Consider the following 25715-nt stretch of genomic DNA (forward strand, 5'->3'; position numbering starts at 1 on the left):
ACCCTGGAAGAGATGGGAATAGCCGACCGAAAGTTGGAATACACCAACACCTCCTTGAAGGGGTTCGGGGGAGGGAAGCTGGTTCCTCTGGGCGTGGTCGAACTGCCCATCACAATTGGGAGCCCCCCGACAGAAAGAACAGTGATACTGGACTTTGTCGTAGTGGATGAGGAAGGTCCTTACCAGATGATCTTAGGTCGGCCATTTTTAAGGATGAGCAAAGCGGTGTTGTCCAACCATTATCTGGCTCTGAAGTACCGGGTGAATGGGGTAGTAGGAGTGGTACGAGGAGACCAGAGGATCGCAAGAAGCTGCTACTCCTCGGCAGCAAGGGAGGCAATGCAGATAACATCCCTCGATACCCGAGTGGAAAACAAGACTGGCAGACAAGAACCTGTAGAGGATCTGGAAACAGTGAGCATGGGACCAGAGAACCCGGGAAAAACAATCAGAATCGGGTCGAGACTCAAGAGAGAGCAAAAGCAGGAGTTGGTGAAATGCTTACAGGCTCATGCTGATGTGTTTGCCTGGACACATGAAGACATGCCAGGGATTGACCCTGAGGTAGCGTGTCATAAGCTGGCAATAAAGAAGGGTGCTCGGGCAGTAAGGCAGAAGAGGAGGTGCTTCAACCAGGAGAGGTATGAGGCTGTAAATGACGAGGTGGAGAAGCTCTTGAGAGCAGGGTTCATTCGGGAAGTCAGTTACCCAGAATGGATATCAAACGTGGTGCTGGTAAAGAAGGCAAACGGCAAGTGGAGGATGTGTGTGGATTTCACAGACCTCAACAAGGCGTGCCCAAAAGACAGCTTCCCTTTACTAAGGATCGACCAGCTAGTAGATTCAACGGCTGGACATGGTCTGCTTAGCTTCATGGACGCATTCTCGGGATACAACCAGATCCCCATGTACGAGCAGGATGAGGAGAGCACGGCTTTCATCACTAACCAAGGTTTGTTCTGTTACAGGGTGATGCCATTCGGTCTCAAGAATACTGGGGCCACCTATCAAAGGCTGGTGAACAAAGTCTTTAAGCCGTTGATCGGGAAAACCATGGAGGTGTACGTGGATGACATGATTACCAAGTCCAAAATCCCGAAGGAACACGTCAGACACCTCGAGGAGACATTCGAGCTTCTGAGGAAGTATAAGATGAAGCTCAACCCGGAGAAGTGTGCTTTTGGGGTCGAGTCAGGGAAATTCCTGGGATTCATGGTGAGCCATAGGGGGATTGAAGCAAATCCCGAGAAAATCCAGGCGATTGTGCAAATGACGTCTCCTCGTAACCTGAAGGAGATGCAGAGCCTCACGGGGAGGTTGGCGGCGCTGAGCAGATTCATATCCAAGGCTACAGATAAGTGTCAGCCATTCTTTCAAGTGATAAGGAGGGGAAAGAAAACAGAATGGACCCCAGAATGCGAGGAAGCCTTCCGAAACTTGAAGCAATACTTACAGCAAGCTCCGCTGCTGTCCACACCGAGGGAGGGGGACAAGTTGTATCTGTATTTGGCGGTATCGAATCGGGCCGCCAGTTCTGTTCTGGTGAGAGAGGAAGAAGGAGTTCAGTATCCGATATACTACACCAGCAAGGCCTTGCTCGACGCTGAGACCAGATACCCACCGTTGGAGAAATGGGCGCTTGCCCTTGTGGTTGCTGCTCGGAAGTTGAGGCCATATTTTCAAGCCTTCCCGGTCTCGGTAATAACAAACCAGCCATTGCGTCAAACTCTGCACAAGCCAGATGCTTCTGGTCGGCTCGTCAAGTGGGCTGTGGAGCTGAGCGAGTTCGACATTAACTATAAACCCCGCGCAGCGATAAAGGCCCAGGCAATGGCCGATTTCGTAGCTGAATTCACAGAGCCCGAAGTATGCTTAGATCAACAAGATGCAGCTACAGGCGGTGACGAAACTCAAGTATGGCAGATGTCTGTGGATGGGTCATCAGGGGAGCGGGGTTCAGGAGCAGGGATTGTCCTGGAAGGCCCAGAGGGGGAGGAGATCTCTTATGCTGTAAAGTTGGAATTTGCAGCCACAAATAACCAGGCAGAGTATGAAGCCTTGATAGCAGGTCTGGAATTGGCTAAGGCCGTGAAAGCAGACAGAGTTAAGATCAGAACCGATTCCCAGCTGGTCGCGAATCATGTCAGTGAAAGATTCCAACCAAGAGAGGAGAAGATGGAACAGTACCTGAAGATAGTCAGACGGATGATGGGGAAGTTCGAGGCAGTGGAGGTGATACAAATCCCCAGGGAGCAGAATAGTCGAGCAGACATTTTGGCGAGGATGGCAGCAGTAGCCGACCCAAAAATGCCAAAGTCGGTCCATCTGGAGGTGAAGTCCAGCCCAAGTATCGAGCAGAATTTGGGGGTGTTGCGGATAGAACAAAAATGCTCGTGGAGGGACCCGATAGTTTCATACCTTAGGGACGGGGTATTACCACCAGATAAGCTGCGAGCTCGGAAGATTAGAGCCCAGGCCTCGAGATACACGATGATCGATGGGGTACTGTATCGGCGAGGATATACACTACCGTTCCTTCGGTGTTTGGATGAGGACGACGCGGATTACGTGCTGAGAGAAGTACATGAAGGAATTTGCGGAAATCATTCTGGCGGGAGGTCCCTGGCCCACAAGGTTTTAAGGCAGGGATATTTCTGGCCGACAATGCACCAGGATGCGCAAAAGAAGACCAGGAGTTGTGCAAGCTGCCAGAGTTTTGCAAATTTCTCCAACCAACCACCAGAGAAGCTCACCTCCATGGCCTCCCCTTGGCCATTTGCTCAATGGGGAATTGATCTGATCGGCCCACTGCCAAAAGGACGAGGAGCAGCAACGCATGCAATAGTTGCTATAGATTACTTCACGAAATGGATAGAGGTGGAAGCCCTTAGCAGGATCACAGAGAAGAAAACAACAGACTTCGTGTGGAGAAACCTGGTCTGTCGATACGGGATCCCTTATGCCTTGGTAACGGATAATGGCAGGCAGTTCGATAATCACAGCTTCAGGGATTTCTGCCAGAACCTCAGGATAGAGCTGAAGTATTGCTCGCCTGCTTGTTGTGCAAATTTTAATGTACTCGCAAGCGCACGAATCTATTGTAGTATAGATCTATGGTGACGAGTGTCGATCCCACGAGGAGGTGGATTTTAATTGTATAGAATTAATTTTGTAAATGGGTGATTGGATTTATGGTGGAAATGATTTGGAATATGCTAAAACTTAAATTAAAATGGCGAGAATAAATTCTAAAATTGGTATTGAAATGGCGAGAATAAATTGACGAGAATTATATTGAAATGACGTACTTGGGTATCTGGATCCGTATCAACATGCATCATGGGCTAAATAATCCGTATTAATGCCAATTAAATCATGAGGGGGAATCCACACCTCATGAACCACGCTCTAATCAATATGGTGCTAAGGGCTTATCGTGCCAAATAATAATAACCTTGTACTAGAGGGCCGGTGAAACCAAGGCGGTACTAGACAAGATTAGTATTATTTGTCGACGAGAAGTCAAAACATCCACAAAAACTAGAGGGGAAGAGAAAATAAATTTACCAAATTAAGCCCATGACACATGTTGAGACTTCACCTTCAACCCAAGCTTGAAAGAAAATTAGCCACTCATAGTTGAACTAGGGGCAAAATGTGAATTTATTAAAATACGAAGAAAATACAAGATGGAGAGGGAATTACAGAAAATGGATCCCAAAAATGGATTCAGAGATATCAAATTAGGGGGGGGAGGCCCCCTTTTTATAGATACATGGAGTAAATCATGGCCATCGGATTAAAAACAGTTTGGACGCTCAGGATTGCGCCACGTCATCAGTCAACAGTCCACGGTTTGACCACGCGGATGAACAGTAACACGGTTTGACCCGGATGAACAGTAACGCGGTTTGGTTGAAAATAATCCTGTGTGATGCATGCACCGTACGCGAGATTTTTCGTCCACTGATATGCTGCCACGTCACCATCAACAGTACATAAGAATTTTAGTCCAACAGGATCGTGACACCTCATCAGTCAATGCCACATCATCGGTCAATGCCACGTCATCATCCGTCTATGTGAACAGTGTCGTGAACAGTAACGTATACAGTACCGTACACGTGAATAGTACCGTACATGTGAATAGTGCCATTTTTCCTTTTATGCTCCTCCTAATGTTTTCGACCGTCCTGAGTTCAAAAGTGATGTCCGTTTTGCCGTCTGATCTCTCCTTTATTGTGAAATGACTATAATGCCCCTAAAATACATAAAATACTTAATTAAAATAAAACACATGTAATTAAATCACAAGAAGGTTAAATATATAAAAGTAAGGGTTGTTAGTAAGACTTAAAATGTAAAATGACGGTTTTCTCCTTTATAAATATGCATTTTCTAACACTCAACACACCCCCCAACCAGCTTATTGCTAGTCCCTAGCAAATAAAGCGAAAACAAAATTCAAATTCAAAATAATAATTTTTTTTTTTTTGTTTTAATAGAAACACTCGTATTTATTCCATCAGATTAATGATAGCAATCAAATAAAAGTATAAGCATTATCTCCAGTCTAAAGCAACATCACACCCACATCAACCATCCACATGAATTAGCCCAGTAGACTTTGTTTTAGCTACTCTCAAGAATGACATGTCAAACCCCAAAATCTCACTGGAAGTAGTGACACTCTTACAAAAAAATTAATCCCAATAAAAATAGTCACTCCAATGAATGGTAATTGAGAGAGAAAATAATAAAGAAATGATATCACATGCTCTCACCAAGATGAAATAAATATGCCCTCAGCTTAGAAATAATATGATCTCAAGTCAAATAAAATGTTAGTTAACCCACTTTATTTATGTCTTTTTTTTTTTTTTTTTTTTTTTTAAGCATCACTACATCTTTTTAGCCCATATAACTAGCTTCTACTTCAAACTATAGTTCCCTAAAATCAAGAAGGACTTTTATTAGGACGTAACGTAGGCTAGGGATATGGCTAACAAAGAAAGTAAATAAGGAAAACAAAGTATATGTTTGAGAAAAATGCAGAGAATTTTTTTTTTTTTTTTTTTTTTTTGAAGTTGCAAGGTGTATTTCACCTATTGTTGTTATTTTTATTCTTTTGAAACAACAACTTTTTTTTTTAGCTTTTATTTGTCATAACTTCACTGAACAACATAATTATTTACATTTTCTCAAACATAAATAGGTGATGGAACTTATAAGACATCGGGTAATACTCCAAATCGGAGTGGGTTAAGATGATAAGTTGACAAAGAAAAGGTTTTTTTTTTTTTTTTTTAAAGGTTCAAAAAGGGTAACTATGGATATTTAATAAAAGGGATGGCTAGAAAGGCTCAAACGGATCAAAGATGGCCTTTCCATCGTCTTTTAGGGCTCTAAATAATTATCCATATCTACTAGTTAGATGGGCCTCCAAATGTAGCAACACACTCTTTTTTCTTTTTCTTTTTTCTTTTTTTTTTTATTTTACAATTTTTTTTTTTTAAGGGTTAACTCAAAAGTAATTTAGAGATCGTGTATAAAATAATAAACTGCTAAGCTGTATAAAGAGTGGGCAAAAGGGTTATTCTCCAAGAAAAATAATAGGCTCAAAAACTCACTTGGTACTTATTATGACATGTTCATTCCTTCAAGCAACTCACATTTGTCTCCGACATCAACATGTAAAGTAGCAAACATAGCGTAACATCACTTAAGACCAAAGATAATACAAATACTAAAATTTGAAATTAATCATGTCATCCAATGTTAAAACAAATCACACATTTTTTTTTTAAACATCATTATACCCCCCACCTATTCTAAACATGAAAGGAAAATATGCATGCAGAAATGTGAAAATGATGCATAAAAACTAATTAGAAAAGTTACACGTAAAATGATAGAAAACGAAAATGATTTTTTTTTTTTTAAAGAAGATGCGTTTCTAGAGGAACTACACTCCATATTCAGCCATCTTCGACTCAAAAGTTGGAAAATGTATATTTATAGAGGAGAAATTAAAGAAGAAAAATAAACATAAACACATAATAAAGAAAAAGAAAATGTCTGAATTTTTTTTTTTTTTTTTTATAAACGATGAAGATGCGTTTCTAGAGTCACTACACTCCATATTCAGCCATCTTCAACACAAAAAGTTAGCAACAGTTAGTTTCTACAACAAAAATTAGTAAAAACTTAACCAAAATTCTACAATTGTCTACTATTCCCTCCCCCCAACCAGAACGAAACATTGTCCTCAATGTTTGAAAGGAAAGAAGTAGAGTTTAGAAGACATCACCTGGGTGGTGCAACACAGAAGAAAATATTTATAGGCGGAGAGTTAAATCTAATTTGTACTTCTTACTGCTGCTACTGTTACCATCATTATTTGGATGCTCCAACACGAAGGTCCAGGGGTCTGGCTCCGGTCTATAAGCTTGTAACAGATCAAGTAGCTCATTAGCAGTGTGAGCACAAATAAAAAGTTTTTTCACATTAGCGGGAATGAAATAGTTTTTTATTGCATGGTTAAGAAATGCGATAAAGCCATCATAAAAGTTATTGACATTTAACAAACCGATAGGTTTCTGGTGAATGTGTAGATGGGCCCAAGATGCTAGTGTCATAAGTGCCTCTAGTGTTGCAAGATCTCCTGGAAGGAAAATAAAAGCATCAGCATAATTAAGCATTTCAGTTATTCTTTCTTGCATACCTGAGACGACTAACTCTTCTCCAGTTGATGAGTCAGACGAACTGCCCAATGGTTTTAGGACTCTTGGGATGATGCCTAACACTTGACTTCCTCTGATAAAAGCTGCTTCTGAGACCATTTTTGATAACCCTCGATTACCTCCTCCATACACCAAGTGTAATTTTCTCGCTGCTATGCTTCGACCAAGATCTATGGCTGCCTCAACGAACTCTTTATGTTTGCCATAGGTAAATCCAGAAAGCACACAAATGTTCTTGAATTGTCTATTGGGAGTAGCTGCCATTGTGATACTTCTCGAAAACAATTTGTGAGTGCTTGACAAAAAAGAAATCACATTTAAGAGTCTTGGTGATAGTGGGTCATGGTTGTGTATGAGGTAATATGTCAGTGTCAAATAACGCGTAAAGCACGTGGCTTGCAAGTCAAAAAGAAAACAGTAAAAAGGAAAAAGCAAACAGTAATAAAATTATTAAAGACAATAATGCAAACAATAAGACAATAAAATAACAATAAAGTAAAAGGATATTTACAGGTAGTTGCGACTGTGGCTCACATCTTCCTCTGGTTTTACGTCCAGAAACGGCTTGAACGCCCTCTATGGGTCGAGGATAGGCTTCCTATCCAGTTTTCTTATAAACTGGCAAACAGGGTCGTTTATAGTCAGATTCCCGAGACTATATCGCGCATGCTCTTTCTGGAATAATGGCCATAACTGGAGAATCGCTCCTTGCACATATCCACTGGGATGCGTTTCAAGAGACAAAAGGATATCATCCAATGACTCCTTATTCAAGCCATCCCTAATGAATTGAATCTTATCTTCCCTATTATCAGACACCATTCCTAAAGAACATGGGTTTTTATTGCAACTCATTCTGGCACACTTATGACAAGCAACAGAAATTCTTCGAGCTCGTCGTTTTCTTGCATAATTTCCTTTACCACAACCAGGCATGAATGCAATAAATTTTGGAGGTAACTCACCTGCCGATCGTACTTTAGCCTCGATTAACCAACGGATGTCAGCAGGTATGTTATTCCTCATGAGTAATCGCATGCGTTCGGACCGAGCTTTATAAATCGTAAGGAGGGCATTCTGAGGAAGTGAAGGGAATCGCTTGTGAAGCTTCGCTAGAATCTCGTTTCTGTCCATACCTTCGCCTCAGAATATCAGTTATTATGGGAAACTGAAGTAACCGACTTGATTGTCACGGAGTACCGTTATCCGCCACTTCACCGGGGTAACAAACTAAAGCACACAAATAGAAAAACAAATTAAAACACACAAAGAAAATTAAAATCGTCCTCTTATTGAATTTACCTCAAGCTCCAACTGGATGTCGTAAACACTTCTCTCAATGTCTCTGAGTTGGTGTTCTAAACCCTCAACATAGGCTACTAACTCTGGTGGTTGTAGAGCCCAAATGCGTTGTGTTTTACAAAATTGAATCTGCCTTTTGAGATGAGTTTTGACACGTTGAAGTGGTTTAAGAATGTTCAGGAGGAACGGTCTAAGTATGAGACTCATGATTAAAAATGATAAGAGAAAACTTAATGGTAAAATAAACACACTTATGCAAAAACAATTTCAATTAGCAAAAGAATAATATAAAGAAAGAAAGAAAAATCAAATCAACGAAAAGAAAAAAAAATCAATTCAAATTTGGTGGGTCACTCAAATTTATTTCGGTGTCTTCTCCACGTGGTTGGTATTCTAGATATGGCTTTAATCTTTGACCATTAACTTTAAACGTGACACCGTTCTTTGGGTCTTTAATTTCAATTGCCCCATGTGGAAAAACAGTATGAACAATAAAGGGACCAGACCAACGAGAGCGTAACTTACCTGGGAATAGGTGCAAGCGAGAATTGAATAAAAGCACTTTCTGACCAGGGGTGAAAGATTTTCTCATAATTTGCTTGTCATGGAAGACTTTCATTCGTTGCTTGTAAATCTTGGCATTTTCGTATGCATCATTGCGAATTTCTTCAAGTTCTGCCAGTTGTAATCTTCTTTCTGAGTTGGCTTGCTGCATGTCAAAATTGAATTTCTTGATGGCCCAATACGCACGATGCTCGAGTTCCACAGGTAGGTGGCAAGCTTTTCCATACACTAGCCTGTAGGGTGACATCCCAATCGGGGTCTTGAAAGCCGTTCTATATGCCCATAAGGCATCATCAAGTCTTAATGACCAATCTTTTCTGTCCGGCCTCACCGTTTTTTCTAATATGTGCTTTATTTCTCGATTGGAGATCTCAACTTGGCCACTGGTTTGCGGATGATACGGGGTCGCCACTTTGTGTGTGATTGAATACTTTGTCAAAAGAGCTTTGAATGCTTTGTTACAAAAGTGGGCACCACCATCACTGATTATTGCTCGAGGGAATCCAAAGCGCGAGACAATGTTGCTTTTCAAAAATCCTATCACCACCTTGTGATCATTGGTCCTACATGGAATTGCTTCTACCCATTTTGAGACGTAGTCAACACCAACCAATATGTATTGATGGCCAAAAGAAGGGGGAAAGGGTCCCATGAAGTCGATACCCCATACGTCAAAAATCTCAACCACTAAAATTGGATTTAGTGGCATCATGTTCCTTCGTGTAATGCTCCCCATTCGTTGACACCTATCACATGAAGAACAGAAAGTGTAAGCGTCTCGAAATATAGATGGCCAATAGAAACCACATTGTAAAACTTTAGTCGCTGTTTTCTTAGCGCTGAAATGGCCTCCACAAGCTTGTTCATGGCAGAATGAAAGGATATTCTGAATTTCATTTTCTGGGACACATCGTCTAACAATTTGGTCTGCACAATACTTGAACAAATACGGGTCATCCCAAAAGAAATTTTTTATTTCCGCAAAGAATTTGATCTTGTCTTGCTTGGTCCAATGCTCTGGAAGTTTACCTGTAACAAGATAATTAACTATATCAGCATACCAAGGTAATACTTCCACACTCATTAATTGTTCATCTGGAAATGACTCATTTAATATTAATGGCTTTGTAATTGTGTCAAAGTGAAGACGAGAGAGATGGTCCGCCACAACATTTTCTATCCCTTTTTTATCTTTGAATTCCAAGTCAAATTCCTGCAAAAGTAACACCCAACGAATTAGTCTAGCTTTTGCATCTTTCTTTGTGAGAAGATATTTAAGAGCAGCATGATCTGTGAACACAATTATTTTACAACCAATGAGATAAGATCGAAATTTTTCCAATGCAAACACCACTGCTAGCATTTCTTTTTCAGTAGTTGAATAGTTCAACTGTGCATCATTCAATGTCATACTAGCATAGTAAATAACATGGGGAATTCGATCAACTCTTTGTCCTAATACTGCTCCTACTGCATAATCAGATGCATCACACATGAGCTCAAATGGTAAGTTCCAGTTTGGGGGCTGAATGATGGGTGATGATGTCAACAAATGCTTTAATTTTTCAAACGCAACAAGACATGAATCATCAAAGACAAAAGGTACATCCTTAGCAAGTAAATTGCATAAGGGTCTAGAAGCTTTGCTAAAATCTTTAATAAAACGTCTATAGAAACCAGCATGCCCAAGGAAAGATCTTACTTCTCTGACTGTTTTGGGTGGAGGAAGATTAGAAATGAGATCCACCTTGGCTTTGTCAACCTCAATACCTTTGCTCGAAATGATGTGACCGAGGACAATACCTTGTTTTACCATAAAATGGCATTTCTCCCAATTTAAGACCAAGTTCTTCTCGATACATCTCTGCAGAACTAGTGTTAGATGATGTAAACATTGATCAAACGAGTCACCAAAGACAGAAAAATCATCCATAAAGACTTCAAGGAATCGTTCAACCATATCAGAAAAAATGCTCAACATGCATCGTTGAAATGTAGCAGGTGCATTACATAATCCAAATGGCATTCTCCTATATGCAAATGTGCCAAAAGGGCAAGTGAAAGTAGTTTTCTCTTGATCTTTTGGTGCTATGGGAATCTGATTATATCCTGAGTAGCCATCTAGAAAGCAATAAAATTCATGGCCTGCTAATCTATCAAGCATTTGATCAATAAATGGTAAAGGAAAATGGTCTTTACGTGTGACAGAATTCAACTTTCTATAATCAATGCATACACGCCATCCTGTAGTTACTCTAGTTGGTATCAATTCATTATCGGCATTCGTAACTACTGTGACTCCTGACTTTTTGGGGACAACTTGTACAGGACTGACCCATGAACTATCAGAAATGGGGTAAATGATACCTGCATCTAATAGCTTAAGGACTTCAGTTCTAACCACTTCTTTCATATTAGGATTTAACCGACGTTGCATCTCCCTAGTAGTTTTAGCATTTTCATCAAGGTGAATGTAATGCATGCAATCTACTGGGTTTATACCTTTAATATCTGCTATGGTCCATCCTAATGCTTCTTTGTGCTCTTTTAAAACATCCAACAACTTACCTTTTTGTTCGTCATTTAGGGATGATGAGATGATTACCGGCAGAGTACTTTCTTCTCCCAAAAACGCATATTCCAAAGTGTTGGGCAATGGTTTGAGCTCGAGTTTCGGTGGTGATTCTGATGATGGAATGAGTTGCTTCTCTGATGGTGCTAGTTGCTCAACTCTTGACTTCCATTTATTAGTGTCCATAGATGGTGCTGAGTCAAGCAGGGCGTTGACCTCATCAACTGATCTGTCAATATCAAAATCAAAACCAAAGTGAGTTAAACATGTTTGTAAAGGATCATCACTAAGGTTTGAAAGAAAAGTATTATCAACTATTGTTTCTATTAAATCCACATCAACAATTCCATCATCTGCACTGTGAGGTTGTTTGGCAATGTTGAAGATGTTCAGCTCCATAGTCATGTTGCCGAAAGACAACTGCATATTTCCAGTCCTGCATTGAATGTGAGCATCCGCAGTTGCCAAGAAAGGTCGGCCTAGAATAATGGGGATGTGCTTCCTTGAATCCTGTATTGGTTGAGTGTCAATTACAATGAAATCAACAGGAAAATAAAACTTGTCTACCTGGATAAGCACGTCCTCCACAATACCACGAGGTATTTTCGTGGACCGATCTGCAAGCTGTAACACCACTGGAGTTGGGTGTAATTCTCCCAGTCCAAGTTTCACAAACACAGAGTAAGGCAATAAATTTACACTAGCTCCTAAATCCAACAAAGCATTCTCAATTGTGTGGTTCCCTATACTACATGAGATAGTGGGGGAGCCTGGGTCTTTGCATTTTAAAGGAATTTTATGTTGGAGTATAGAACTAACGTTTTCTGTTAAAAATGCCTTCTTTTGAACATGCATGTTTCTCTTTTTAGTACACAAATCTTTAAGAAACTTGGCATAAGATGGAACTTGCTTTATAGCATCAAGTAAAGGGATGTTAACACTTACCTGTTTGAAGATTTCGAGAATCTCACCTGTAGATTTTCCTTTTTTTCCTTTCGCTAACCTCTGAGGAAATGGAGCTTTGGGAACGTATTCTCGTGGGTTGGCTTCTTCTCTCTCCTCCGGTGGTGAGTCCTCAACGTTCACAGGTACAATTTGATTTTCCTTTGTCACCGGCATCTCCACTTTGTTGTCGACTTCTTTTCCTTTTCGTAAGGTCATGACTGCTTTGACCTCCCCATGCTGCTGTGGTGAACTGGTACTTGCTTCATGTACTCCTTTAGGGTTAGGCACTGGTTGACTTGGAAACTTGCCTTTCTCAACAGTCATTGCCAAGGTCTGAACTGAAGAAGCAAGTTGTCCCACCATCTTCTCGAGGCTTGAAACTGATTGGGCTTGTGAGTTGAAGCCCGCTCTCAATTCATTTCGTAGTCCATCAATGGTGCGGTTCTGTTGCTCAATCGTGGAGTGAGTAACATTCCTGAAATTCTGGAATGCATCCTCCCATGGTCTAGGTTGAGAGTGGTTCTGGTTCTGATTGTATGGTCTAAATGGTGGTTGAGAGGCTTGAGAAATTTGAGGAATTGGTTGCATTGGTGGAGCTGGAGCTGCTGGTCCATTCTGTTGGAATCCTTGAGACCATGAAAAATTGGGGTGGTCTCTCCATCCAGGGTTATATGTGTTGGAGTATGGGTTGTAATTTGATGGCTTTCTCATTACACCTATGGCATTGGCTTGATCTGAGTATGAGTCATGGTCATGTGGTTCTGTTGATTTAGCAGTCGATAACGATGCTATTTGTCGAGCAAGACCTTCAACCATCTCCTTGACTTCTTTGATTCCCGAAGTTGACTCGCCAATTTGAACCTCATTTACTCCTTTAATTCTTCTAGTATTCCTGAGTGATCGACTCCGTTGTTGGGAATTATCCGCTTGTCGCTGGAAGAATTCCCAAATTTCTGACGCACTTTTTGACATTAGCTCTCCTCCACTTGTTGCCATTAGCCATTCTTGCACATTTGGTAGTAATCCCTCCAAAAAGTATTGGCATTGGTGCCATTTCTCATACCCATGATGTGGACACTTCAAGAGTAGCCCATTGAATCGCTCCCATGTCTCGAAAAACTGCTCGTCCTCTCTCTGAGTAAACTCTGAGATTTCCCTGCGAATAGCATTGGTTTTATGCACTGGGAAATATTTATTCAAAAATTTAGTTACCATTTGTTCCCATGATGAAATGCTATTAGCAGGCAACGTATTTAACCATGAACGAGCTCTATCCTTTAAAGAAAATGGGAATAGTCTAAGTTTAACATCATCATCTGAAAAATTCTCATATTTGAATGTTTGACAAATGGCATGAAAATCATTCAAATGATTATATGGATCCTCATTTTCTAGGCCATAAAATGTAGGGAGACAATTTAACACACTAGGTTTTAATTCAAAACTCCTAGCAGCTACATTTGGGTATCTTATGCATGACGTGCTCAAATTAGCTAAGGGACTAAAATAATCCTTAAATGGCCTCTCCTGTGGTGCTTGTAAATCCATTTTATTTTTAACGTGTTTGTGTGTGCGAAGTGTTTTTTCTAATTCAAGGTCTATAGGTTCAAGATTAGGTAATAATGACCTACGACCATGCATGCAAAATAAATAAAATAAAAATAAAGATGCAAACAAAACAAAAAATAAAGATGGGAACAAAACAAATAAAAATAAAGAAGAGGGAGAAATTACGATACTAACCTTATTGCGCTATTACAACCTTTCTATAAAAATACACAAAAATAAATACGTGAAAGAAATTAACTAAAAATTAAATTAATAAGATAAACAAAAAAAAATTACAAAGAAAAATAAATGGAAAATTAAATTACAGAATTTTAAAGAAGAGAAAAAGAAAAGAAATACTAACCTTTAAATGTAGATTCACTTTTTTTTTCTTTTTTTTTTTAATAATAAAAAAAATACAAGAAAACAAATAAAAGAAATTATTCACAAAAATTAATTCTATGAATTAAAATTACTTACTTCCCCGGCAACGGCGCCAAAAACTTGTTGTGCAAATTTTAATGTACTCGCAAGCGCACGAATCTATTGTAGTATAGATCTATGGTGACGAGTGTCGATCCCACGAGGAGGTGGATTTTAATTGTGTAGAATTAATTTTGTAAATGGGTGATTGGATTTATGGTGGAAATGATTTGGAATATGCTAAAACTTAAATTAAAATGGCGAGAATAAATTCTAAAATTGGTATTGAAATGGCGAGAATAAATTGACGAGAATTATATTGAAATGACGTACTTGGGTATCTGGATCCGTATCAACATGCATCATGGGCTAAATAATCCGTATTAATGCCAATTAAATCATGAGGGGGAATCCACACCTCATGAACCACGCTCTAATCAATATGGTGCTAAGGGCTTATCGTGCCAAATAATAATAACCTTGTACTAGAGGGCCGGTGAAACCAAGGCGGTACTAGACAAGATTAGTATTATTTGTCGACGAGAAGTCAAAACATCCACAAAAACTAGAGGGGAAGAGAAAATAAATTTACCAAATTAAGCCCATGACACATGTTGAGACTTCACCTTCAACCCAAGCTTGAAAGAAAATTAGCCACTCATAGTTGAACTAGGGGCAAAATGTGAATTTATTAAAATACGAAGAAAATACAAGATGGAGAGGGAATTACAGAAAATGGATCCCAAAAATGGATTCAGAGATATCAAATTAGGGGGGGGAGGCCCCCTTTTTATAGATACATGGAGTAAATCATGGCCATCGGATTAAAAACAGTTTGGACGCTCAGGATTGCGCCACGTCATCAGTCAACAGTCCACGGTTTGACCACGCGGATGAACAGTAACACGGTTTGACCCGGATGAACAGTAACGCGGTTTGGTTGAAAATAATCCTGTGTGATGCATGCACCGTACGCGAGATTTTTCGTCCACTGATATGCTGCCACGTCACCATCAACAGTACATAAGAATTTTAGTCCAACAGGATCGTGACACCTCATCAGTCAATGCCACATCATCGGTCAATGCCACGTCATCATCCGTCTATGTGAACAGTGTCGTGAACAGTAACGTATACAGTACCGTACACGTGAATAGTACCGTACATGTGAATAGTGCCATTTTTCCTTTTATGCTCCTCCTAATGTTTTCGACCGTCCTGAGTTCAAAAGTGATGTCCGTTTTGCCGTCTGATCTCTCCTTTATTGTGAAATGACTATAATGCCCCTAAAATACATAAAATACTTAATTAAAATAAAACACATGTAATTAAATCACAAGAAGGTTAAATATATAAAAGTAAGGGTTGTTAGTAAGACTTAAAATGTAAAATGACGGTTTTCTCCTTTATAAATATGCATTTTCTAACACTCAACACTGCTCACCCTCAATCGAACGGACAAGTAGAAGCAGCCAACAAGACCATCAAGAGGCTTCTGAAAACCAGGCTCGGAACAAAAAAGGGTGCTTGGGTTGACGAGCTGTCAGGTGTGCTATGGGCATACAGAACAACCCACAAAACCGTAACTGGGGAGACACCGTTCGCTTTGGCTTTCGGACATGAAGCGGTCGTGCCGGCTGAGATAGGAACGACCACACACCGGACAGGTCATTTCAATGAGCAGTAGAACGACGAGCAGATATGTTTGAATCTTGATCTGCTAACGGAAAGGAGGGAGCAAGCAGCCGAGCGATCAGTCACTTACCAACAAAGGGCTGCTCGGTATTATAACCAGAAGGTGAACATACGGCAATTCAGGGTCGGAGACTGGGTACTGAGAAGAGTGAATCAGAGCACCAAAGATTCGACTCAAGGAGTACTGGGACCGAATTGGGAAGGGCCATATAGAGTCAAGCAGATAGCGGGACCCGGAGCTTACAAGCTGGTCCGCACGGACGGCCACGAGGTGAAACGCCCATGGAACGCAGCACACCTCCGGAAATACTTCCAGTAAGACTTGTTCACGTTTGAAAGCTATTTTCGCTCATGTTCATTATCGTTTATCTTTCACGTTTTATGTCCGAACAATTTCATGTAAGTCAAATCCTGCCATTAATGGAACGTCGCGCAATTTCATTCGCTCGAAACCGAGAAAAACCCAAGGCATGCAAAGGCTCGCCAAGTCTCAAAGCCTATCTTATGGCGAGACAGAAGCCAAGCATGCCAGGATCTGCTCGACCACGAGAAGGCGAGCAGACTCCCAAAACATTCGAAGAAATTCCCAAGGCATGCAAAGGCTCGCCAAGTCTCAAAGCCTATCTTATGGCGAGACAGAAGCCAAGCATGCCAGGATCTGCTCGACCACGAGAAGGCGAGCAGACTCCCAAAACATTCGAAGAAATTCCCAAGGCATGCAAAGGCTCGCCAAGTCTCAAAGCCTATCTTATGGCGAGACAGAAGCCAAACATGCCAGGATCTGCTCGACCACGAGAAGGCGAGCAGACTCCCAAAACATTCGAAGAAATTCCCAAGGCATGCAAAGGCTCGCCAAGTCTCAAAGCCTATCTTATGGCGAGACAGAAGCCAAGCGTGCCAGGATCTGCTCGACCGTGCGAAGGCAAACCGAATCCCAGGCATTGGAAAATCTTCAAAGGCATGCGGCCAAACCCTGAGCCAAGCCGGAACTTGCTCGTCTAGACGAAGACAAGCAGATTCTCAAGCGAAAATTAATTCGTAATTACAACACAAGAAAATAATCAAAAAATATTTTATTAATTTGTTAATAATTAACAGAGGGGATAATCTTCATAAACATTGTCCACTACAATAAAAGAAATACATCAAAAAGACGGCAGATCAGTGGGCCGAGCAGCATCGGTTGGCTGAACCTCCTCAGGTGCCGGGGGGGGGGGGGGATCGCCAGTTGCGTCCGGGGGGGTGCTCGCCTCGCCAACTTCAGCAGGGACTGCACGAAGAGGTGAGTTTTCCTCCTCAATCACGATCGGCTCTACCCCCTCGGCATCTTCCTTGGCCGCCTCTTCATCCATATGCCGAGCGACACCAGCTGCAAGGTCATCCACCTTCAGGTCAGGGTGTTGCTTCCCGAGGACGGCCATGATGCAACGATAGGAATGCCGAAGTCCCTGGTCGTACTGGTTGTCGGCCTCCCTCTCCAAGTTCTCGACCTGAGCCCGGTGGGAGTCACGGAGAGATTCGAGCTGAGCCTCATACATAGCCTTCTGCCTTTGCAGATCCTCCTTGACCTTGGTAAGCTCCTCCTCGAGGGTAATGGCTTTTGCTTGAGCAAGTGATTCTTGCTCTATCAGCTTCAGATTCTCGAGATTCAGCTCCGCTGCTTTCTTCTCGGCAACGTCAGCTCTGCTCGTCGCCGATTGAATATCCTCCTTCATCTTCCGGTCGTAGCGGCCAACCTTAGCCTTGTAATAGGTGGTCATGCAGCTGAGGTGGAAAGCACTATGCTGCATGGCCCCCACCAGCTCACCCAAGGTGCGGCCGTCAAAGTCCTCCAGGTCCTTATTGCTCACGGATTTAGTAAACTCATTGAGGTAAGGGACCAGTTGTTCCGCTCGGCTGTCAGGTAAGCGAGATCGAGGCCCGACAGGAGGAGAAGAGGTAGCAGGATCTGTGGCTACTCCACTAGCTTCCCCGACTTTTACAGGAGCCGGAGGTAAAATCTTCAAGGGTGGGGCCTGCTGCACGATGTTGGCCCGCTTTGCGGTAGGGGCATCCTTACTCTCGTCCCTCTTCGTGGTTGGAGGTCGAGAACGTTTTCGGGTCAGAGCCCCAATCACAGCGTCCTCCATCCTATGGCCAGGAAGTATCAAGCGAGACTCGAGCAAGTTGTATGTGGTTAACAGTTCCCGGCTCGAGCAGGAATTGACTAGCACAGCCTCAACCCGTTTGAGCTGGCCAGGTCGGAGTGGGAAATGAACGCCCCAAGAAACTACAACACAAACAGACACTTGGTTAGAAACAAGCCAATAAAACAAGAACAACTATGGATACAAGGCATCTGGAGCGAGCAGGCAACCTGGGACCGTGAAACGGGGTGGGACCCGATAATCCTTCCCGTCCATTTGTGCGACCTGACCCCAAGGACCCCCCAGCAAAAAAGAACTTTCTCTTCCAATTCCCACCACCACCAGTAGGGAGGTCGGTTATAGGTTTCCTTGTCTTGGCGCTAGATTGGAAGTAGTACCAGCCGGCATCTTTGGGGCTGCTCTTTAGCTGGTACAGGTGCTTCACCTCATCAACCGTGGGCTCGCTTTGGCAACATCTGTCCCACAATATGAACAGACCAGAGAGCACTCTCCACCCATTGGGATTCAGCTGACCAGGAGCTAGATTTAGCCCGTTAAGTATCCGGGCAAAGTAAGGTTGCAAGGGACACCTCAGCCCGTACTTAAAGCTGTCCAGATACAGGGTAACATATCCCCTAGGAGGCCGGCTGGGAGCATCCTTCTTTCCCGGGACCTTGAGAGGTATCTCGCCAGGAATGCTATACCTCAGCCGGAGGTCCTCGAGCTCATCAAACGTGGTCGTGCACGTCATGTAATCAATAGCGTAATCCCGCGATAGGGCTCTACCTCCTATAGTACTCCTCCCCTCGGGTCGCGGCGCCCCTGATGGGGACGCCTCACCAGAATCATCTCCTCGACCCTCACTCAAAGTATCCTCGGAGCCAGAAGATCCACCCTCACCATTACTCCCGCTCGTAGAGGTCGTTTGGGGAGACGTGCTCCTAGCACTAGTCCTGACACTAGACCTAATGGGCTCTAAGGGGATCTCGGGGTCAAAGGCGGGATCGATGAGCAGACTGGGCAGGAAGTCCAACTCGTCGTCATCAACCTCAATGACCTTCCCTTTACCTTTCGACATTCCCTAAACTCTAACCACAACACCACTAACTACTACCCAAACGAAAGAAAAAAGAAGTTACCTACAAACTATCCGAGACCGAGGAGAGAGAAGTAATACCTGAAGTACTGCTTCAATCGGAGAAAGGCAAGGATGGGGACTTCGTGCCGGAACTTCTTTGCCGGAGAAACAGAGATGGAGACGGAGACGGAGTGAATGGTGAATATGCCGTTCGAGAGGATTAGGCTTTCCAAATGAGGACGGACTTTTGGGCTGCCAGCATATAACTGCGCCGAATCCCAAGGGCCTCATAACCGTCGGTTTGAAATTCACATGGAGGGGGGGATTTCTGCCACGTCACCTCGTCCGCAATTAAATGCGACATGACTCTTGGCAGCCTTTTCTAATCCCACGCGAGCGAGTACTATCGAGTTTCCACTGCTGGTCCACTACATTACCCAACACCAGAAACTGGGGGACCGGTGTTTGGGAGAGATACTGTTTGGGATAAATATGTCGACGAGACCAGGAATGGCGAGCAGATATCGGATGACAGAGTTCTGCGAACCGGTGTGTTCCGTGAAAGCCTGGTGCGCGGAAGAACAGGAGCAGAAATATCCTGTTCGTCCACGATGTTGTCATCCGCGAGGCCAATTTCCTATAAGAGGCATACGGCCATTCCGGCTAGAGGTCGATAGGCGAGGAGACCCGGTCGACAGCAGTTGGCAAGACATGTTCTCCAGCCCGAGAATCTAGGCACGACAGCCACGCTTTCCCCTGAACCGTGGCGTAACACGCAAGATCTCACAGAACCACGACAGCCACGCTTTCCCCTGAACCGTGGCGTAACACGCAAGATCCCACAGAACCACGACAGCCGCGCTTTCCCCTGAACCGTGGCGTAACACGCAAGATCTCACAGAACCCCGACAGCCACGCTTTCCCCTGAACCATGGCGTAACACGCAAGATCCCACGTTTGCCCATAACGCTGCAGTCAGAGCCCCAGACCGTCTCGAGAAAAGCGAAAAACGGGGATTCAGAGGAAGCCTATAAAAAGGTAGCCAACGAAGGTAAAAGGGTTGGCATTTTTGAGATAAAAGAAAAAAACCACGAAAAAAGCCACAAGACCCGTGGCAAGCGTTCCCCGAACCTTGATATCTGACTTGAGCGTCGGAGGGTTTGCGCCGGGAGAACAACCGGCGTACTCTGACTTGTCTGTGTGTGCAGGGATATCAGGAGAAGAAGCATTACTAGGAGACCTCCTGGTCGTGGGGAAGTTGATCGAGTAGAGATCCTGGTCGTATAACGAGGAGAACTGGAATCTCGCATCAACATATCTTACTACTGTTACTCTCGTTATTTAATCATCATCACTAGAATTAATAATATGCAACAAGCAATAATGGATTCAGAAACAAGAGCAATTGCGCATGAGTTTCTTCCATATTTTCGTGCATACAGAGATGGGCACGTGGAGAGATTCTTTGGCAGCCATAAAGTTCCAGCATCAATGGATTCCTCAAATGCTGTCTTCTCCAAAGATGTAGTTATTGTGCCAGAGAAAGGCGTATCAGCAAGAATCTTCATCCCTTCAGCCGCCATTAAAACAAACCAAAAGCTCCCTCTCCTCGTCTATTATCACGGCGGAGGCTTCTTCATGGGCTCACCATTTTGTTCCACGTACCACAACTATGTCGGCTCTCTTTCAGCCAAAGCAAATGTTATTGTAGTCTCAGTTGATTACAGATTAGCCCCCGAACACTTGGTCCCTGCTGCTTATGAAGACTCATGGGCTGCCCTCGCATGGGTAGCTTATCATTTTAATATCAATGGTCATGGCTATGAAGTTTGGTTAAACGATCATGCTGATTTTGCTCGTGTTTTTCTCGCCGGTGACAGTGCTGGTGGCAATATTGTGCACAACATGGCCGTTCAAGCGAGTTTTGAAGACTTAAATGGGATAAAACTGGCAGGAATTTGCTTGGTTCAGCCATATTTTGGGAGAAATGATGAAGTTGTTGATAGGTGTTGGGTATTTGTATGTCCAAATACAAGTGGGTATAATGATGTGAGAATAAACCCAGCTGCTGACTCTAGGCTAATGAGCCTGAGGTGCCCCAGGGTTCTCGTTTGTGTTGCCGAGAAGGATAATTTGAGAGATAGGGGATTGCTTTATTATGAGACTTTGAAAAATTGTGGGTGGGCCGGAGAAATTGAGATTGTGGAGACAGAAGGAGAGGATCATGTGTTTCATTTGTTCAATCCAGGTTCTGAAAAGGCTGTGGCCTTGATGGATAAATTAGCTTCATTCCTAAATCAAGATAATGTTTTCTGATGTGATCACCAGGAACTTAGTAATCTGTGTACTGTTAAATTTAATGTTGTTCAGCATCATATTTCTCTTTGGTTTCACATTATGGACATCATTTCTTTTATCAGAAATTTCAATATGTATATATAAGAACATTCAAATACTCCATCGATGGGTGTATAATTTACAAGTGATATTGTGTACCTTACCTTAAGAACAATAAGGAAAGAAAATGAATAGAGTTTAATTGTAGGAGCCATTGTTACTGTTGGATCCAATTCAATGTGATTATCAAATCAAGAAGAGATCAAGAAAGAATTCAGGATCTAAATCTAAAGATTAATCAATGAGATCATAGGGACATGCAAAATCAAATCAAGAACATCACAAGAGCAATTTATGTGGCTTGACAAGCTTGCTTATATCTGCAAGAGAAAACAACCACGGCAAGCATCATTAACAGATGCCGATTAAAAGATTACACTCAGCACTCTGCAAAGAACAAATCCCATGTTTACAATCTTGGCTAACTCTCTCTAAGTTGCAAGAAAATTTCTCAGAAACAACTGTTTCAATTCTGTTCAGCTGGTAACCTCAATAAGCTGCTAGCTCATCTGTGCCCTGTCAGCAGCCTAGTAATATCACTAGCAGATTGTAAACCATCATTTCAATAATGTTACCCTGTCTGGAAAAAGCACGACTTACCTGAATTTTACTTGCAATTAATAAAATAGCACTAAAAATAAAAATCATATTTCACCTTTTTTTTCCCCTTCGGAAGTAAAAGACCAAAAGTTCGGTAAATAACTCGCAAAACATTTGGGGTCTTTCCAACATTTCAATCATGCTCTTCTAGCTACAAAATGAATTTGTTGAATATATATTTGCTGTTAATTGAGTGATATTATATTCAGTCAAATTTATGGAGGCAAAGAATCTTGTCAATTATTTACAGAAAGCACTAATTAAGTTTATTATCAATCCCATTGACGTGTATATGAGACCGAACCTGAGCAAGATCTTTGTTGACTGTTGTTATTAATATTTTATTAGAAAGGCTAATTCAGGCTTGCCGGCGCTCTGCCGACATTTTCTGCTTCAATGGGTTCCACAGAGCCATTATCAGAAATCGCCCACGATTTCTCTCCTATGATGATAATATACAAGGATGGCACAATAGAGAGGCTTGTGGGCAATGACATCGTTCCCCCATCATTTGATCCAAAAACAAACGTTGATTCCAGAGACGTTTTGTATTTACCTGAAAATACTCTATCCGCTCGTCTTTACATTCCGAAAAACCCAAAAGATCAAAACCGAAAACTTCCTCTTGTGGTTTATTTTCACGGTGGAGGCTTCTGCGTCCACACTGCCTTTTCTTCTACTTACAATAATTACCTCAACAACTTAGTTTCTGAAGCTAACATCATAGCAGTCTCGGTTGATTATCAGAGAGCCCCGGAGATTCCGGTCCCCTGTGCTCACGAAGATTCATGGACTGCACTCAAATGGGTTGCTTCCCATGTTGATGGGGATGGCCAGGAAGACTGGCTTAACCATTATGTTGACTTTCAGAGACTGTTTTTCGCTGGTGACAGTTCTGGTGCTAAGATAGCGCACCACATGGGAGTAAGACATTGTCGAGAAATTCTCGACGATTGGGATTGTTTTAACTCATCCATCCTTCTGGGGCAAGGACCCTATTCCTGACGAGACAACTGATGTTAAAACAAGAGAATGGCGTGAGGCAATGCGGCAATTTGTTTATCCTAGCATGATTGACTGCGATGATCCATTGGTTAATCCAGCGGTTGGTTCGAACCTAACGAGCCTGCAGGGATGCGCCAGGATGCTGGTTTTTGTTGCGGAGGAGGATATGCTAAGATATAGGGGATGATTTTATTGTGAGAAGTTGAAGGAGAGTGGGTGGAAAGGCGATGTGGAGATTGTTGACTCTCAAGGAGAGCAGCATGTGTTCCATTTGCGCAATCCAGATTGCAAAAATGCTGTGTCTATGCTCAAGAAAACTGCTGCTCTCTTTAGCCACGACAAGGCTTGAATTCGAATTTATATGGGTTGTTTTCGTCTCTTGTACTCTTGCTCCAATCTCCTAGCTTATCTTTACTTTGTATTACAGAAACTATCATCTCGAATCGATTTGCACAAATTTTTATTATGAATTTGAAAAAATATGTATGCCTGGAATTAAAAATAAAAAATAAAAGATATAGTTTAACTAGGTGTTTGATGAAAGTAACTAAATGTTTGATGAAATGCTTCAAAAAAGACATTTGGCTACAACTACGGAATTTTGAATATTACAGGCAGTCCTTTTGTAGCACATGTTCTTGCGGCCTTAGAGTACTACCCAATAAAAAGCCACACATGGCTTGATTGATAAGAAGTAGCTAGCCGCATGCTTCATTGAATTACCTGCAGCTGGCTCACATGCATGTTTGGATTCGGTTCGTACATAAAATCTAAATTTCAAAGTTTCTTGACAGTTTGAATCATTTTGCATACCAAGAGCATGCAAATGTTAGTAAAGAGAGAGAGATCTAGAAGGAAATTAAGGGTACGTTTGGTATTATTTTTCACCAATCATTTTTTCGTTGTACAAAAACATAAAAGAATGCAAAATGCTGTTGGCTTGAGAATATATTTTGTGTGTGTATGTACAGTAGAACCTCCGAATAGGAATACTCTATATAAAAATAACCTCTTCATATTAATAAAAAATTGTGGTCCTAACTTGGGACCGATTATAATTAGGAATAAACTCTATATTATAATAAGTTATATTTTGTTTAGTTTCATCTTAATAAACTTACCTTCACATAGTAATAATATTTCAAAAATATATAGCATGTTACATTAAATAATTAAGATGGAACAAAATATATTTCTAAAGTTCCTTATGACAATTATTTGTTCTTTAAAGTTGCAACCACACCTTTCAACTTGCGGGTATGTATTAATTGGTCAGCATATACATCTTTTTGTTGAAGTCAAAATATTTCTAACTTCTTAAGTATGTTTGTAGCTTCTTGGCATGAAACTTTTTGTATTAATTTTTTGAAACTATATATTTTTTTTATTAATATCTATCCATTGAATTTGACTCACTTACTAATTAATTTATTAATGTCTATACATTGAATTTGACTCACTTATTAATTTATTAATACATGACATAATTTACCTCTATATCACTTGCATTAGGGATAATTAAGCAAAGACAATAATTTTTGTACTATACCTCTATTGAATTATAACATCTTTATAAGAATAAATTTCTTCAGTCCCACCAATATGACTATATAGAGATTTTACTGTATATATAATCATTATGCGGGGGCCCTAATACATATACTTTCTTAAATCATGGGGTTTTATAAACTTATTTTTTAATGAGTTATAAAATCATATGGTTTAAGAGAGTTAAGATCTTGACTCTAGTAAACTCTATGCTTTAAAAGTGTGTTCACATAAAAAAAAAAAAAAAAATTAGGACGACACATGAATTAAAGAATGAGTGTATATATATAAAGTAAACTACCTTGTTGTAAATTGACTATCCTTAAATTATTATTTTATTTTTTACAATCTCAAGGTACCCTATTTTTATTCAAAAGGTAAGAGAATAATGAAGTTGAGTTGATTTTTTTTTTTTTTTGGGTCTTCTTAACAAAATAGAAGGTAAATTGAGATTTTTCAAAATAATGGGAGATTTGAAGACAGTAAATTTATGAGGAGATAATATGAAATTATCCCTAAAAAGGAAAAAAGCAACAATTGATTCTTCGCTTCATAAACTAGGAGTATCGTTAAAGATGCCAATTTGGTTGGGTTCTCTTTACCTTGTTCTAGGCAAGCATTTGCTTATTTTTCAAATTCATTATATACTATTTGTTCGCAATGTTTTGTCAACATTTAAATGTGTTGAGCAATAGTTTGAAAATTTACCCTCACAATTATTAGGGAGAAATCTAGGAAAATTTATAAAAATATCCCAATAAATTTATAGAATTTCAAAATTAACGCCACAAAATTATATCTATCATAATTAGTCAAACAATATCCTTTTAGACTTAAACACCCCTACATTTCACGATCCCTATTCCCTTTGTTCTCTACCTTAACAAACCAAAACTTAGTTTCACAACATTAGCATTGTCGGTGATGGTGACGAAGTACGGGGAAGGAATACATCATTGGTGATGGAATAGAGCACGTCTATGGCAACAATGATGGGAAAACCAAATCCGAACAAGTCCAAACGAATCCAAACCTTACTTTATCATTATTCATTTTTTAGTGACATTAATGAGCTTGAATGGAATTGTAGGTGAACTGAACTCAACCTAAACACACTCAGTTTAATTCTGAAGGCATCGATTCACATTTATAATGTCTTGGATTTGGAG

General features: G+C 41.2%; 2 protein-coding genes across 16 annotated transcripts in view; one reads left to right on the top strand and one right to left on the bottom strand.

Annotated features, from left to right (window-relative positions):
* The window catches only part of LOC102609686 (presequence protease 2, chloroplastic/mitochondrial), a 101564-nt gene that overhangs the window by 15489 nt on the left and 60360 nt on the right, over window positions 1–25715 (bottom strand). The window lies entirely within an intron of this gene.
* On the top strand, window positions 22138–23013 carry LOC102622396 (probable carboxylesterase 13). The gene has a single exon (XM_052432004.1). The coding sequence runs from the start codon at window positions 22390–22392 to the stop codon at window positions 22996–22998; it is 609 nt and encodes a 202-aa protein (XP_052287964.1). The 5' UTR covers window positions 22138–22389; the 3' UTR covers window positions 22999–23013.

This window comes from Citrus sinensis, chromosome 8 (assembly GCF_022201045.2).
Source record: "Citrus sinensis cultivar Valencia sweet orange chromosome 8, DVS_A1.0, whole genome shotgun sequence".
Lineage (NCBI taxonomy): Eukaryota > Viridiplantae > Streptophyta > Magnoliopsida > Sapindales > Rutaceae > Citrus > Citrus sinensis.